This window comes from Procambarus clarkii, chromosome 59 (assembly GCF_040958095.1).
Source record: "Procambarus clarkii isolate CNS0578487 chromosome 59, FALCON_Pclarkii_2.0, whole genome shotgun sequence".
NCBI lineage: Eukaryota > Metazoa > Arthropoda > Malacostraca > Decapoda > Cambaridae > Procambarus > Procambarus clarkii.
In genome coordinates this window covers 21,904,528-21,920,606 of record NC_091208.1, presented here as the reverse complement: position 1 = coordinate 21,920,606, position 16,079 = coordinate 21,904,528, and the positions used below count along the sequence as shown (strand labels likewise).

General features: G+C 43.6%; 1 protein-coding gene across 6 annotated transcripts in view; it reads left to right on the top strand.

Annotated features, from left to right (window-relative positions):
* Positions 1 to 16,079, top strand: part of LOC123768191 (CCR4-NOT transcription complex subunit 6-like) — a 163,867-nt gene that overhangs the window by 8,727 nt on the left and 139,061 nt on the right. For 4 of the 6 annotated variants that reach the window (XM_069306971.1, XM_069306973.1, XM_069306970.1 and 1 more), the window contains 2 exons: positions 2,204 to 2,390; positions 2,705 to 2,880. In XM_069306971.1, coding sequence (XP_069163072.1) covers positions 2,204 to 2,390; positions 2,705 to 2,880 — 363 coding nt within the window. Of the gene's footprint in view, positions 1 to 2,203; positions 2,391 to 2,704; positions 2,881 to 11,675; positions 13,294 to 16,079 lie in introns of those variants that run through there. The other 2 variants (XM_069306968.1, XM_069306967.1) reach the window with 2 other exon arrangements.

The window sequence follows — 16,079 nt, the reverse complement described above, 5'->3', positions numbered from 1 at the left end:
ATTTCAAATTGTTTTTTGTCCCCACAACAGTTAACCCTTTGCTGTGAGAAGTGAGAGAGCTTCATGGTAAAAGTTATTCTGTGTGATGGGGCAGTTTTAAAAAAATTCATAGGTAATAATTTCAGTGTTATGTTATATTCATCAAGACATTGGGCTTCAGAACAGAACACCTTGGTAGCTGCAGCCAGGTGATGATAACGTAAGAAAACGTTATTGTACGTACATACAGTCTCCGTGGTGTAGTGGTAAGACACTCGCCTGGCGTTCCGCAAGCGCTATGTCATGGGTTCGTATCCTGGCCGGGGAGGATTTACTGGGCGCAATTCCTTAACTGTAGCCTCTGTTTAACGCAACAGTAAAATGTGTACTTGGATGAAAAAACGATTCTTCGCGGCAGGGGATCGTATTCCAGGGACCTGCCCGAAACGCTACGCGTACTAGTGGCTGTACAAGAATGTAACAGCTCTTGTATATATATAAAAAAAAAAAACGTTACTTGATGATGTAGATTTAACAAGGTCAGGAAGTCACTGGTAAAGATTTGGTCACTATTGTTACAAAAATGAATAGTACATAATAACAAGAAAAGAATATTCAATGACAAGATATCATATCAATGTAAGGGAAAAGAGGTCACAATTTTTTTTACTTACCGGGTATTCATAAATTTTCTTGACAAGTGTGCTTATTTCTTGTATTTATGATACTCGGTACATTAGGAACATTTCTAGCCAGGCAGTTGACACTGCATTGAGAGGTTAGGCAACATAGCAGCAGGATTATCTGCATTGGTAGAATTAATGGTAGAGGTTGCATGGGGAGTAGTTTCCCAATAGCAAAAGGGACTGAAGGCGAATAGACGAGTTTCTCCAAGTTGGAGTCCAAGGCTGGGTAAAATTAGTGTAGCCTGAACGTGTTTATACAGTTCCTGGCATATGTGTAGCAGAAAGAACGGCAGCATTGAAGCAGGTGTGGTGTCTGGATAGTTGCTACATCATCTTTGCAAACATTATCATGAAACCACTTTAGAAAGATAGCATTTGTGAATTGGGGATTTCTTCAGTGGAAGTAGAGTAGAGGGTTAACTGTCCAGGCAGCCTTTTGTAATGAACTTAACTTTGCAGTCTTCCCTATAATAGATGTCTTTAGTTTGTGGGGCCCATCTACATTCTCAAACAACAGCTGAAAACTTCCTTTGCTAACCTTACGAGTGGGGACATTTTCCTCTAATCGAATCTACTTGACGGATATCTCGAACTTTAAAAAAAAATAGTAGTGTACACAAGAAATAAAATTTTTGGTAATAAGTGTTTTAATTTTTTAATGGTTCAACATCAGTATTTCCTTAGTTTTATTTTACCATCAATTTTCTTTCTACCAATTGCATGTAGTATATTGTATAATATTAAAATTATGAAGAAAGAGAGAACTATCTTGAAAGTCATTGTTGAGCAGCTAACTATCCAGTTATCAGCTAATGACTTCACTTATTCACTACCAACTGGCACCCATACACCCTTCATGCTGCTGCATGAAGCAATGATGAATGGCCTCTTCTAACTAATCATGTCTGGAAGGCCGGGTAACTTTTTTCTTTGTGCAATTATTGCCTCTAAGGAACTTTCACTATTAGTCTTGTATTCTATTAACAATTATGAAATTTTAGTGGAACTAGGCAAAAATTCTTAAATTATGTCACTTGCTGGCACATGGTCAGGAGGATTCCACTTTTGATGTGTTGATGGCATCTACACGCACAAATATCCCATATTCACTCTATATTTTACAGGTCATAATATAATTCAAATACAATAAAATATTTCTAAATAGAATACTTATTGACTAATATGACTAAAAGTGCAAAAACGGTACAAATTCTGAATGAACAGATATTGTTGGCTAGAAATTAATGTGCCGAGTTGTTTCTAAATTTTGGTGATGTTTTTGGCATTGGGATTCTCCACTCTATTCCTGATTTCTGTGAATTTCTCCAGTTGCAAAATATTTCTTGTATTTAAGGGGTAGTTTATTGAGGTTACACTATAGCAGTGTATCACACAGTCTACCCACATTCACACACTTTCATTAGTCAATTTCCATAATTTGTTTGATCTGATTAAATTTATACCTCCATTAATTGAATTCTTTGAACTAGAATATTTGACCTTTTTGAAATATCTCAATGTACCATTTTTCTTCTCAGGAAATATCCGAAACATAAGTCCAGCTGTGTGGTCCTTACAGCACTTAACATCTCTGTACCTGAATGACAACTGTCTGTCTCGCATTCCTGCTGAAATTGCCCGACTGGAACATCTTATGTATCTTGATTTATCTTGCAACAAAATACGCAGCCTCCCAGCTGAAATAGGCGAATTAACACGTCTCAGGTGAGTTTTGACATTAACGCAGCTCGAGTCATTTACCTTTCTCCTCAAGATTGGATCTACTTAATGATGATGATATTATGTATTAATACATTCTATTTGGGAATCTATATTAGTGTTGTAATTATGATTGTACAATAGTGAGCTGGTACTGCCTTTTGTGGGTCACTTAATGGGAAATTATGGGTGTATGAAATTAATTTCTCACATTCATTTCATTTCATTCAAAGCTTGACATTTTCTTCTAATTGCTCTATAAAATTAGTATTAGTGCATTATTTACAGTTTAATTCATAAGTAAATGTTATTCTTTTCAGGGAACTGCTGCTCAACAATAACCAGTTGCGTGTTTTGCCTTACGAAATAGGCAAGCTTTTCAATCTTCAAAATATTGGCCTAAAAGGCAACCCTCTTACATTGGAGATCCAAGCCGTCTATTCAGAGTCCAATGGTACACTGAAGCTCCTATCTTACATGCTCGACAACTTAGCAGGTAAGAATACTTTAATCACTGTGATGCGCCGAGTTTATTGTGTTTACTAGTTGTGTTTTTGCGGGGGTTGAGCTTTGCTCTTTCGGCCTGCCTCTCAACTGTCAATCAACTGTTTACTAACTACTTTTTTTTTTTCCCCACACCACACACACACACACACACACACACCCCCCAGGAAGCAGCCCGTGACAGCTGACTAACTCCCAGGTACCTATTTACTGCTAGGTAACAGGGGCACTTAGGGTGAAAGAAACTTTGCCCATTTGTTTCTGCCTCGTGCGGGAATCGAACCCGCGCCACAGAATTACGAGTCCTGCGCGCTATCCACCAGGCTACGAGGCCCCCACACATTCACATTGTGACATTCCCCCTGTGCGTATGAGATCAAGTGTTCCGCCAAAAATTTTTTTGTTTGTAAAATGATAAATTCCCTTCCCTGAACATGTCTATGTAAAAATAAATACCAAATTCCACTTGCTTTGGCTGTGGGAACATGGACAAGGTGCGCTGTGACGTCATCTCGAGCTGGTCGCCCGTGCGTGAAGCTCCCAGACACAGTCGCGCGGACCATTCAGGCACTGCGAGTTGCCACAAATATATTTTCAATTATTTGTTCTATGTATTTCCAATGAGTTTTTATTAGTTTTTTATCATATATGATGCATATTTGTGTCCTTTACAATATGTATACAATAGAACGTTCATACTGTTCCATGGAACTGTGATATGTGTCAGTAATGTGTCCACAATAAATGTTTATTGTTGCAATATTACTTGTTAAAAATTCACTAAAATTACAATATGTACAGTTTCACACACTACACAGTAACACACTGTTTTACACACTCAGTACTTCGGGAGTGAGTAATAATCAATGAAGTAGTCCATGGTACACAGCGTGACTTCGCTCTTGTTGCATCAGGTACAGATAGATTTTTGCTTCCTGTTTCTTCGTTCTGTGTGTTTGCAAATAACGCACTCACGTACACCCTTGGCTTTAGTACTTGTAGGTTGTATGTAGCCAAACTTGTAAAGCATAAGGTAGTTTTGAAAAGATCGCTTTGTAAGATCCCACACTGGAAGAAATTAAGTCATTCTCGAAGAGTGTCAATCAGTCTCGAAGGGATTCAGGCATTCTGGAAGAGATTCAGCTATTCTTGAAAATATCTATGGAAAACACCACCACCATGGAAGCCGCTAACACTGTTCATCTATGTATCATCTATATAAATTGGAGATGGCATATGTGAGCAAGGGTGGTGCTCAGAACTAGAACACCACTTGGGCTGGACGGTAGAACGACGGTCTCACTTCATGCAGGTCAGTGTTCAATCCCCGACCGTCCAAGTGGTTGGGCATCATTCTTTCCTCCCGCCCCATCCCAAATCCTTATCCTGATCCCTTCCCAGTCCTATATAGTTGTAATGGCTTGGCACTTTCCCCTGATAGTTCCTTTCCTTCAGAGCTACAACTGGATACGCTCACTGTATCGTCCTACTAGGTGCTGTATCACTTGCATTCATCCTTTGTGTAAGGTCCTTATTGCGCCTAGCTTCATCAATATTATGACCCTTATATTCTTCGAGCAATAAGGAATGAATTTCACCAATAGAGAGCGATCTTTCAACACCGCGTCGGACAGGTGTTTGGGAGCCAGAAGTGTGTGTGTCACCCATGGTTGCTAACTCGGTGCTAACCCAGCCAGTAGCCCCAGGACATAATGGGAATTTTTTCCAAGATGGCTGCCTTTCACTTCACTGGAGGTCCCTAGAGTCCATTTCGTACCCAACCTACCGCGAGTGCATTTCCACCTCGTACAAAAAACTTAAAAATACTTTTGTCAGTTGGCGCATTAATCGGCAAACAGCATTTGTCATTTTGCGCAGTGCAGTGGTTAAGCAAATGTAATAAAACTTGAAATGAGAATAAAGTAATCTTTATGAGTTGTTGTATGCCGTGTTCTGAGTAATTGGGTGATGCAGTTCTTTTGATTAGTGATATAAAGGTCACCATACGGTATTTGTACACTACAATTTTGGAGCATATACTGGCCTAGCTAGGCTTGCAGAAGCTGAGCTACAGTTCTTAGTTCCCACCTCCCAACCATAAATATGGTGTACTGTACATGTTTACTGAACATTTGGGTTCCGAGAAATCTACATTTAAATCTGTGTTTGGAGTTCATTTATGATGACTCCCAGACAATAAGGTAAGTAAACCACACATTAACAAATGGACAATAATATATATATTATTTTGAATGTTACAAAGATGTTAGAGGATAATTGAAAAAGCAATATGGCAGTGGAAGTCTTGTGCTGGCAGATGAAGCAAATGTCCCGGAAGAGGTGGGCACTGAATAGCTTTTATTTATTTTTTATTTATTTATTTATATATACAAGAGTTCTTAAATTCTTGTAAGAACTTTCTTACATTCTTCTTACATAGTTTCAAAAGCAAGCTGGCCTTGCTTCTTTTTACTTCAGAAGTGAGGAGTTGAGGGCATTGCCAAAATCCAGGTTGTCTTGCTAGTTTTCCTTGCAAGGCAGTGTGTGATGACCAATACGGAATTGAAAGACACTGGTGCAGCTGTAGAGCATTGTCACATATAGTAATAACAGCAAGTCTGTATTTATCATCCTTGAGGCTCATGTTGGTACAGTACTTTGTTTCCACCTGTCTCCTTGTTCATGTGTCTGCTACTGCTTACAAATAATCTCTCCTTGTCTACCCAATCAACTTTTCTTCAATGTTTTGTGCGTGTCATGATCATGTTTTTTCATGTGCTGTAAGATTGTTTCTTTAGTCATTATTCATGTTTACGTCTCTCTTATCTGGGACTTGTCTGGTGGCATACCTCAGGATTTTATCAAGCATTGTTTAGTGTGTAACAGGGTATGGTTTTCTCACCCAACCCACATATCTGAAAATGACATGTGGGTTGAGTGTCAATACTTCAGCCACATTATAACTCGTCGTCTGCAAGATATGGACTCAAGTGACGTGAACCTGCAACCAAGGCAGTGCCAGTCACTTTTCTCATTGATATGTATCACATTATAATGATTTTTGTGTGTACATTATCTAAAGTTGGGGCGTAGGATGTAGGACCACTTTGCCCTTCCACTCGAGTGCTTGTGGGTAATACGTAAATACTTGGACTGGCTTCAGTATTTCTTGTGATTTCGGTAGAAATCCGGTTGTATGACCTACAAGTCCCGGTGATAGTGGGTAGAGTATGCGACTGGCAATGCCTTGGTTGCAGGTTTGCGTCACCTCACAACCCCAGTGGATTTTCTCATTGATATATATCACATTAGTGTTATTTCTGTGTGTATTATGATGATTATTATTACAGAGAAATCCTATTAATGTGATGTATCAAAGAACAAATTCACAGGAGCCTTTGAGGGTTCAAACTTGTGCACTAAGTGTTCCCAGATGCACTTTAGTTAACTGTACCACCACATGGTCAAAAGAATTGCAACCTGGAGTGCTACTGCACCACCCACTGAAACCTGACCAGGTTGATTTGGTGGAATTAAAGCCACCCTAACCGGGTGGCTAACTGGAATTGTGTAAAACCCCAGTCAGGTTTCGGTGGAAGCTTCGTGACTCGTGGGTACAGAAGCACTCGAGGTTGCAATTCTTTTGACCATGTCATGGTACAGTTGACTAAAGCGCGTCTGGGAACACTCGGCGCATAGGTTCAAACCCTCATCAAGGTTCCTGTGGATGATGATGATGATGATTATTATTATTATTATTATTATTATTATTATTATTATTATTATTATTATTATTATTATTATTATAATAATAATAATAAATATTAGTACTGTACAGTACTTTCATTCTTGCCCCTGGTAGTAGGGGTGTGGTATTCATTGCCATGGCATGCATCATGCTGAAGTCTGGATCTCCATAGCAAATGACTTCGACACCCCTGGACTAGAGGGAAAGATGCCTCAAGAAGAATATTACAGATTTGAAATAAATATAAATCCTGCTTTGAAAGCTGTGACAGTAATGATTTTGGTGGTGGAAGGAGGGAGAGGGTGGATGAATTTTGAGCATTAATTGTATAACAATGCTACTCTATCAATGTGACTGTAGCATATTGAACCTGTCTTAAGACTTTCAAAAGTTTCCACCAGAGATACCTGCTTCAAGTTGGTTCTTCTTGAGTCTCTGCACTTGCGTATATGTATTTGGTTGATTAGAAAACGAGTTTAGTGTTTTTTTTATATATTTATTTTGTATAGTCTTGGTTACAGCAGTTGGCTTGTTGGGAATGTAATGAGTGTTTCAGAAACTGAGATGAAGCCTGGAGCAGGGCTTGAGTGAGACTGGGGGTAAAGAGCTCAGATGTGGGGTGAGTGTGTAGAGCGTGGAGCTCTGAATGTGGGTGCAGTCGAAGAGCTCAAATGTGGGGAGAGAGAGTTGAAGCTCGATGTGGCCGGAATCTGGCTGTCTGCTCTGTATTGAGGCTGAAGCATCTTGTGAGGGGGGTAGGAACTGGACGTGTCGAGTGTTACGTTGTTGCTGGTGAGTGTTGAAGATGTGTGGTGTATCTCAAGTGTCTGTACTGAATCACTATACGAGTTTAGACTGACTAATGATGATGTGCTGTCAACAGCTTATATTACAAGTCTCCACCTCACCTTGCCAAACTGACCATCATCTAGCAGGTTGGGAAGCCATATTAACTGTAATTGTACACTTCTAAATTATAATTATTGGACCAAGAATTAGTGTAGAGCTTCTAGGAATCTGGAACACTTAGAGAAAGGTTATACAGAATCAAGAGAACCATCTTATTATCTTCATTTAAGCTAATGAGAATATGGAGAAAGTATATTATGGCCCTTGTGTTTGCTACAGTAGCTTACAGGGCTTGTTCTTCCCACCTGCTGTATACCTCTTGGATGGGGTCCTGGGAGTTCTTCTCCCCCAAGCCCACCCTGGGGCCAGGCTTGACTTGTGAAAGCTTGGTCCAACAGGCTGTTGCTTGCAGCAGCCCACATGCCCACATATCCATCACTGCCTGGTTGGTCCAGCACTTCTTGAAAAAACTACTGTACTGTATTTAGTTTTCCCTTGAAGATGTCCACGTTACTTCTGGCAATACCTGTATTTCTTATACTCGATGGGAGTATGTTGAACAACTGTGGACCTCTGATGCGTATAAAGTGTTCTCTGCTTGTGCATATGGCACCCCCAGCTCCTCATTGGTTCTATTCTGCATTTTCTTCCATATCGTTCACTCCAGTATGTTGTTATTTTACTGTGTAGATTTAGGACCTGGCCCTCCAGTATTTTCCCTGTGTATATTATTTGATATATCTCTAGTCTCCTTTTGAGGGAGTACATGTGGAGAGCTTTGAGACGATCCCAATAATGTTAAGTTCTTTATCACGTCTATGTATGCCATATATGTTCTCTGTATTCCCTCTATTACAGCAATTTTTCCCACTTTGAAGGGGCAGTGAGTATTGATTAGTACAGTACTCAAGACAGGACAGCACAAGTAATTTGAATAGTACAATTGTGATGGGATCCCTGGTTTTGAAGGTTCTCGTAATCCATCCTATCATTTCTCTGGCTGACGCAATATTTGCTTGGTTATGCTTCCTAAACGTTAGGTCGTCAGACATCATTATATCAAGATCCTTTACATGCTGCTTTCCTACTATGGGTAGATTTGATTGATTAACCTAACCTAACCTTACCTTCCCAACCTCCTCTCCACTCCACTGCCCAAGTCACACTGCTTTCCACTTGCCGTTCTTTCTTCCCTAACCCTTGCTCTATAAATTGCCGACTAGGAAACTCCGAATATTTTGCTTCTGTTAATGTAGTAACCCCCCCCTCCCCCATTTTCTTTCTAGTATAACCCTTTTTAAATTTGATGGCACTCCCAGGTCTTCATTCCCTGATCTCTTGATATGAAGCAAAAACACTACTGCGTTAGATACTCTCATGGATCAACGTTGCCACTGTGGAACTCTTGACCCCCTCTACAGCTCAAATGTTCTCTGTGGTACATAGGAAATATAATATTGCCTCGTTTTATACAAATATATATTTTGTTTCCATATCTGCATAATACCTTAGCAGAGGCAAAATGCAAATTGGCTGCTCTAAAAAATATATATACAGTATAGGTTTTCCACCTAAATTATATAAACTCGGTTATTGATTGGAAATACTACGATCACAAATGTTCAAGCTTTCCAGTGAGGAAACAGCATTATAGATGGAAAGTAGCGCACTCTGAAGTTAGATAAGTTTTTGTTAGTTGCCGATAAGGTGAGTAGAAAAGATAAGAGATGAGAGAGCATGGGAGGAGATACGCTCAAACCCACTACGTCGTATTCCCGCCCGTTCTTGCGTCAAGCGCGTGCGTGTACATTCCACCCTTCTGTGCCACAGAAATTCCCCCACTTTCCCCAACACCAATACAATTACTAATGGAGAAACTACACCTTCGTAGAGATTGCATGAAGGAAAGACCCAATACATGTGTAGGTGTAATATTAAACTAAATTATCAGATGAAACCTACATCCTGTATCATGGTGCTGTCAAACACCTGTTAAAACACCTGAGAGCACCTTGATACAGGATGTAGGTTTCTTCCGAAAATTTGGCGTAATATTTTTGTGAAAGCAAGCATTGTGCTTTCCTTCACAGTTACTAATATTAGACGAATTATTTAAGCCTTCAGCGTACCCTGGAGTGGGAGGAAGATGTAAGAGGCCAGTCACCACCTCGAAGAAAGAACACGCAAAAATTATAATGCCTTTACAATATAAAAGAGGTGAAATAAGAGACCTGAGAGGAGACATTTGACACGTGGAAAGGGAGTGGATGTGTGCAGTCAACACGAATGACAAAGGCTGGGTTATCTTGAGGTTATCTTGAGATGATTTCGGGGCTTTAGTGTCCCCGCGGCCCGGTCCTCGACCAAGCCTCCACCCTCAGGAAGCAGCCCGTGACAGCTGACTAACACCCAGGTACCTATTTTACTGCTAGGTAACAGGGGCATAGGGTGAAAGAAACTCTGCCCGTTGTTTCTCGCCGGCGCCCGGGATCGACCCCGGGACCACAGGATCACAAGTACAGTGTGCTGTCCGCTCGGCCGACCGGCTTCCAAACTCTTAGGCTCATTGAGGTTCGTTTACGCCAACTACTGACCTTCTCTTTTGCTTCTCTTGCAACCCACAACATTTAATTCAATCCCCAGTACCTATTTACTGCTAGGTGAACAGAGGTGTCAGGTGAAATGAAACGTTCTGGGGATTGAACTCAGGTCCCACGGTTGTGAGTCGAGGAAGTAGAACACTGTGCCAGATTTTACCATTTATATAAAAATTAAAAACTGGGGTCCCGGGTTGGACAAAAATGGTTAGGCTCGGCTCCTTTCACCTAACGCTTCTGTTCACCTTGCAGTAAAAAGGTTCCTGGGAGTTGGGCACTTGTTGTGTGCTTACATCTTGGGGAGGTTCGGTTGCTCGATCTAGGAGGAACCTTGATATATATACAGTATATTATATATATACAGTATATTATATACAGTATATTATATATATACAGTATATTATATACAGTATATTATATATATACAGTATATTATATACAGTATATTATATATATATACAGTATATTATATATATACAGTATATTATATATATACAGTATATTATATATATACAGTATATTATATATATACAGTATATTATATATATACAGTATATTATATATATGCAGTGTATTGATACAACACTCGCGATACAAATGATACTCGCGCGGCCCAGCATGATGAAGTGATTTGATGAAGAGGGTTATTTTCTTGAGGTTATCTTAAGGAGATGATTTCAGGACTTAGAGTGGACAAAGACAAACTATTTAACACGGGTGGAACACGCACAAGGGGACACAGGTGGAAATTTAGTACACAAATGAGCCACAGAGACATTAGAAAGAACTTTTTCACTGTCAAGAATGCATTAGGCGGTGATGTGGTGGAGGCTGACTCTATACACAGTTTCAAGTGTAGATATGATAGAGTGCAATAGGCTTGGGAATCTGTACACCAGTTGATTGACGGTTGAGAGGTGGGACCAAAGAGCCAAAGCTCAACCCCAGCAAACACAGCTAGGCGAGTACCTGGTTTTGGCTTCCTATCCACCAAAAACACACACTATTATTATTATTTTTAATAATAATATTATGAGACGATACTCTTCGAAGGTAAGAGTAGTAAGGACATGGAACTAAACTAGACAAGGACCAAACTCCATAGTTTTAGATATAATGTACAACGCGGGTCGGGGTCCAGTAGCTGAAGCTCGATCCTGCGGGCATAAATGACTACGGAAGGAAGACATGTGGAGAAGAGAGAGAGAGACGCAGCCTGCGGTTGCTGTAGACTTATTTGATCAACTTTACGATGGTGCGAGTGATGATTGGAGGTCTTGTGTTGAGTTACACTTCTGTTGTGAATGAATTGCCAAACTGTTTTCGTTCTCTGGTGTAACACTGCGCTTATGACACCGATACGCTCATACAACACGGAATAAATCATGTTTGCATGCCGTGCATAAAGGGAAATGTTGTAAATACAATTGGGCGACAGAAGATATGGGATTTAATGTAAAGGATGGGATGTAATTGTTGACGATTCTTAAGCTTTGGATTGTTATGGGAGTGTGGCGGCGTGTGGCAGCCAGGCGCGGCTGTGGTGGCCGAGTTTAGTAGGTTGTGAAAGAGGAAGTGTAAGGAGCGCGGCAGTGTGCCTTGGGCTGGTCGTCGTGTAGGACGTCTATCGCTCCCTCCTCTCTCTCTCGCCCCACGTGATCCTCCTACTCGCACCCAACACATCCTAGCCATGCCAGCCACTTGAGTGCTGGCGTCTCTCTCTCTCTCACAGTGTCATAGCAACCCACCAGCCAGTGCTTGGCCTTTCCTCAGTGCAAATATATATATATATGGTTGCATACTATTTTTATGCGTTTTCCTACGTTATTGAGACTTTTGGTGTAGGAGATTGTGTGTGTAAAATGTGAGAGGTGTGGGTTAGTGATGATAATATTGGTGCACATGTGAGTAGCGGGAGATTGTGAGCGAGTGTCACCGACTGTGATATTGAAGGATCTCAGGAGAGGTGCGACAAGCGCCGCCACCATGCACGACGTGGACAGATACCGAGGCTCCTGTCTCATTGTGTCCAAGCCCCGCGGGGGACGGGGTCACCCCAGGGGGCGCAGAACCCCGCAGGACAGTACCCAGCAGCAACAGCAACAACAGCACCTGGAGGGCCCCGCTCCGGGCTACATGATGGACGGAGGCTCGGCTCTGACGGGGATGCCGTTGTTTTCTTTCCTGCCTCAGCGACGTGGCCCCGGCAGGAGCCACCAGGGGGGTCGCCCCCACCAACAACAGCGGGGGCAAAGCTCCCCGCCGAACCACCACAAAAAAGAGAACGAATCGCCGGCGGGACGAGACCCCCGCCACCGACGGGAAGCTCCTGCTGGCGTTGACGAAGGTGACGAAGTGGAGCGTCTACCTCTGGCTCGGCTGGCACTCCACACTCAGGGCGCCCCTCTCATCTTGCCCAGCCGCGGCCCTCAGCGCTCCACACCTTCTCGCGGCCTCAACACCCCCTCCCCCAGAGATACTCCTGACGGCGACGTCTCCCCGCCTGCCGCCAGCGATGCCGTCTCCGTCACCTCCGACGAAGGCAGCACCGGCCACGCCGAGAACTGTCTGCCGAGGATAATCAAACCGCGGAAACGACGTAAAAAGGACCGCAAACCGACGGGGGGAACGGGAGGGGGAGGTGGGGGCGAGGGTGTGGTGGGGTGTGAGGGCTCCGGCGACGACTCCGGCGGCACCATCGTCACACTTAAGCCCTACATGCCCATGTGTTACAACTACGAGGCTTCCACCGCCCCTTTACCCCCCTGGGACACCACCCACCGCAGCTGCCAGGGACCGCGGGCGTGTGGGTGTGGGCAGTGTGTGGCCACGCATGTCTTCCCCACGCCCCCGCCCTCACCCTCCTCTTCAGCCCCCTCTACCATGTCTTCGGCCTCGTCATCGTGCTCGTCGTCAGAGGACGAGCCTCTGTCGTTGGCGACGAGTGGTGTGGAGGCGGAGGGCCGCAGCCAGCTGGTGCGCTCCCTCAGCGAGCCGCAGCACCAACAAACACTCCACATCTCCTCCTCCATCACACAATCCTTCGCCGGTCACCGAGACTTAGATATTCGCATCGTGAGGAGTGTGGCGCGGGAGGTGCCTGGCCGCACCAGACACTGGTCGGTGCCAGCGGTGGCTCACCACGCCAGACATTCGCCCTCACCAAGACCACACTTAGACCAACACTTCTTCAGTTACTCGAACTATACAGGTGAGAACTGCTAGAGTGCCTTGGCCACCTCTTCATTACTGCTACTACAGGTTCCTCGTCCGTAACTGGAGTTAACACGTATCAGTGCACGTGGGGCGCCTCAATCCTGCAAGACAAAACACTATTGAGACGAAGCAGTCTCTCTTGTGTCTTTAAGAGTGTGCTGCTGGTCAAGCCTCGCCAGCAGCCTCGCCTCCAAACAAAGAACATAATGGGAGGGAGAGGTTCATGCCACAGGTGATGTGCCGCATGTTAGCCGGCCGGCCACGTGCTCCCCCTCGACCACACATGTGAAGGTGCTCCTGCGCACCCACACACACTGACTCACACTTACACACACTGACAAAGGAGCCTTCTTGTGCTGTGTACAACTTTAAGATCAACTCGCTCTTCAAATTGCAGCCCTGGTTGGCGCCGAACCTTTACCCGATAAAGTCCCCAAACAAAAGAAAGGGTTCAGAAAGATGTGCAGCAAAGTCCCGTTCTTGAGTTGTGAGGAAATGTTGAAGTAACTGGTCTCGCCACACTAGGAAAGAAGAAGAACATGGGCATGACAACAACATACGAATTGTATACTAAAGGGATAAGTAAACAAACAGTTTTCACAGCTAGCAACGGGAATGACTGACACACACACACACACACACACACACACACACACACACACACACACACACACACACACACACACACACACACACACACACACACACACACATACACACACACACAGAGAGAGAAAGCTTTAGATGTAAATAAAGGGAATGGGTGAGAAGTGGTGGTTAAAGACAACTCGACACAGGTGTAAATGTAAGAACAAACACGAGAGAAGTCCTTACATTGAACTACAAAATATTGGAAAGTGGAGTTAGGAGCTGAAGCTCGACCCAGCACTTGAATCTTGGCGGGGATATAAAGACTCGCCCGCCCAAGCGCCCCCACCCTCCCCCCCCCCCCTTTTTTCAGACGAACATGTTTGGCATGTGTGTGTATGTGTGTGTGTGTGTGTGTGTGTGTGTGTGTGTGTGTGTGTGTGTGTGTGTGTGTGTGTGTGTGTGTAAAGTGAATGGAGGAAGTTGTATTTATGTAGTGAATGGAGGAATGTGTGTGGCAGTGATTGCGTCACTCCACCGCTCAACACCGCACCTCTACTGTTTTGTCACCCTTCACTGTAAGCACCTCTGGTCTCTTGCCACTCTCATGACACTTGTCTCTCTCATGACACTTGTCTCTCTCATGACACTTGTCTCTCTCATGACACTTGTCTCTCTCATGACACTTGTCTCTCATGACACTTGTGTGTGTGTCTCATGACACTTGTGTGTGTGTCTCATGACACTTGTGTGTGTGTCTCATGACACTTGTGTGTGTGTCTCATGACACTTGTGTCTGTGGTGGTGGTGGGGGAGGGCTGGACAGTCTATAACACCAACACATTGTCTCTCATTGGTTCTATTTTTACCAATGTTTCATATTTCTTATATTTGTAGTTTGGCTTGCAACAACCCGTCCTGCAGAATTAATTTTTTATTTTTGTACGGTAGAGGGAGAAGTATAAAACGTTAATGGCGTTATTTGAAACAAAATTATTGGAACTATATAGACTTTTCAGAATTTTGTCATTGTAGGTTAGTGTGGTCAAGGCGTAGAAATTGGTCACTTGTTGGTGAAGATGAGACGTGTGCTCTCAGGATGACAGTCCCAACCTCTTCCCCCCCCCCCGCATTTTATTTATTTATTGTGTAAACTAAGACACAGGTTCATTAGCGCTGTCGAGTGAAGTAGCTAGTGAAACTGCAAGCAAGAGCTGTTATCCTGACTCGGCTCACCTGAGGCCTCTCTAGATAAGGCTAATATCGGTGTAGTTTGCCACAGTCGTAGGACTCGTCACAACTATATACTGTCTGCATCACTATAACCATTTTCACCACTAGGTACAACCATAAGCACCTCCCTACCTGTCACTACCTTCCTCTCCTCCCTGTGATCATTTTCGCTATATACGATCATCAATGAAATAAACTACATAACATTGAATAATGTAGAAAATAATATCGAGATGAATATTGGTGAGGGATGGGGTCTTGGTATTTAGCAAGAAGGGAAATTAATAGCATTTGGCCCATTTCAATCAAGGGGGAGGGGGTGGGGGGGACATGGGGTCTGACCCCCGACCCGCCTATAACCATGCCCCTACAACAGACAGTCACTCTGGGTAATTTTATGAGTATCTGCCCCTGAGCATCTGGCCCCAGTCTCGAGCGCGCGCGCACACTCTGGGTGGGTGGTGGCTAAGTGGACAGCGCTCTATACTCGTGGACCTAGGGATCGGGATTCGATCCCCCGGCCCCGCTGGAAAAACAAATAGGGCAGATTTTCCTTCACCTTGATCTCCTGTTACCCCCCCACCCCCCCCGTCTTTCCTGATTCTATCCTCCCATATCTTCCATTTTCCCTACAGCCCCTTCACCCTCCTCCCCGAACAGACATTTACCTGGTAAATGTCGGTTCGTCAAAAGTGGTAAACAGAAAAGTGGTAAAAATGTCAAAAGTGGTAACAGATGTTCACCACTGTTGGACGAGGAAGTCTAGGGACCCTACCAGCCACATTTCAACTACTATGTGTGGGGATGGGTGGGGGTCATCTTGAGATGATTTCGGGGCTTAGCGTCCCCGCGGCCCGGTCCTCGATCAGGCCTCCTTTTTGTTACACCCCCCTTCCCCAGGAAGCAGTCCATAGCAGCTGTCTAACTCCCAGGTACCTATTTACTACTAGGTAACAGGGG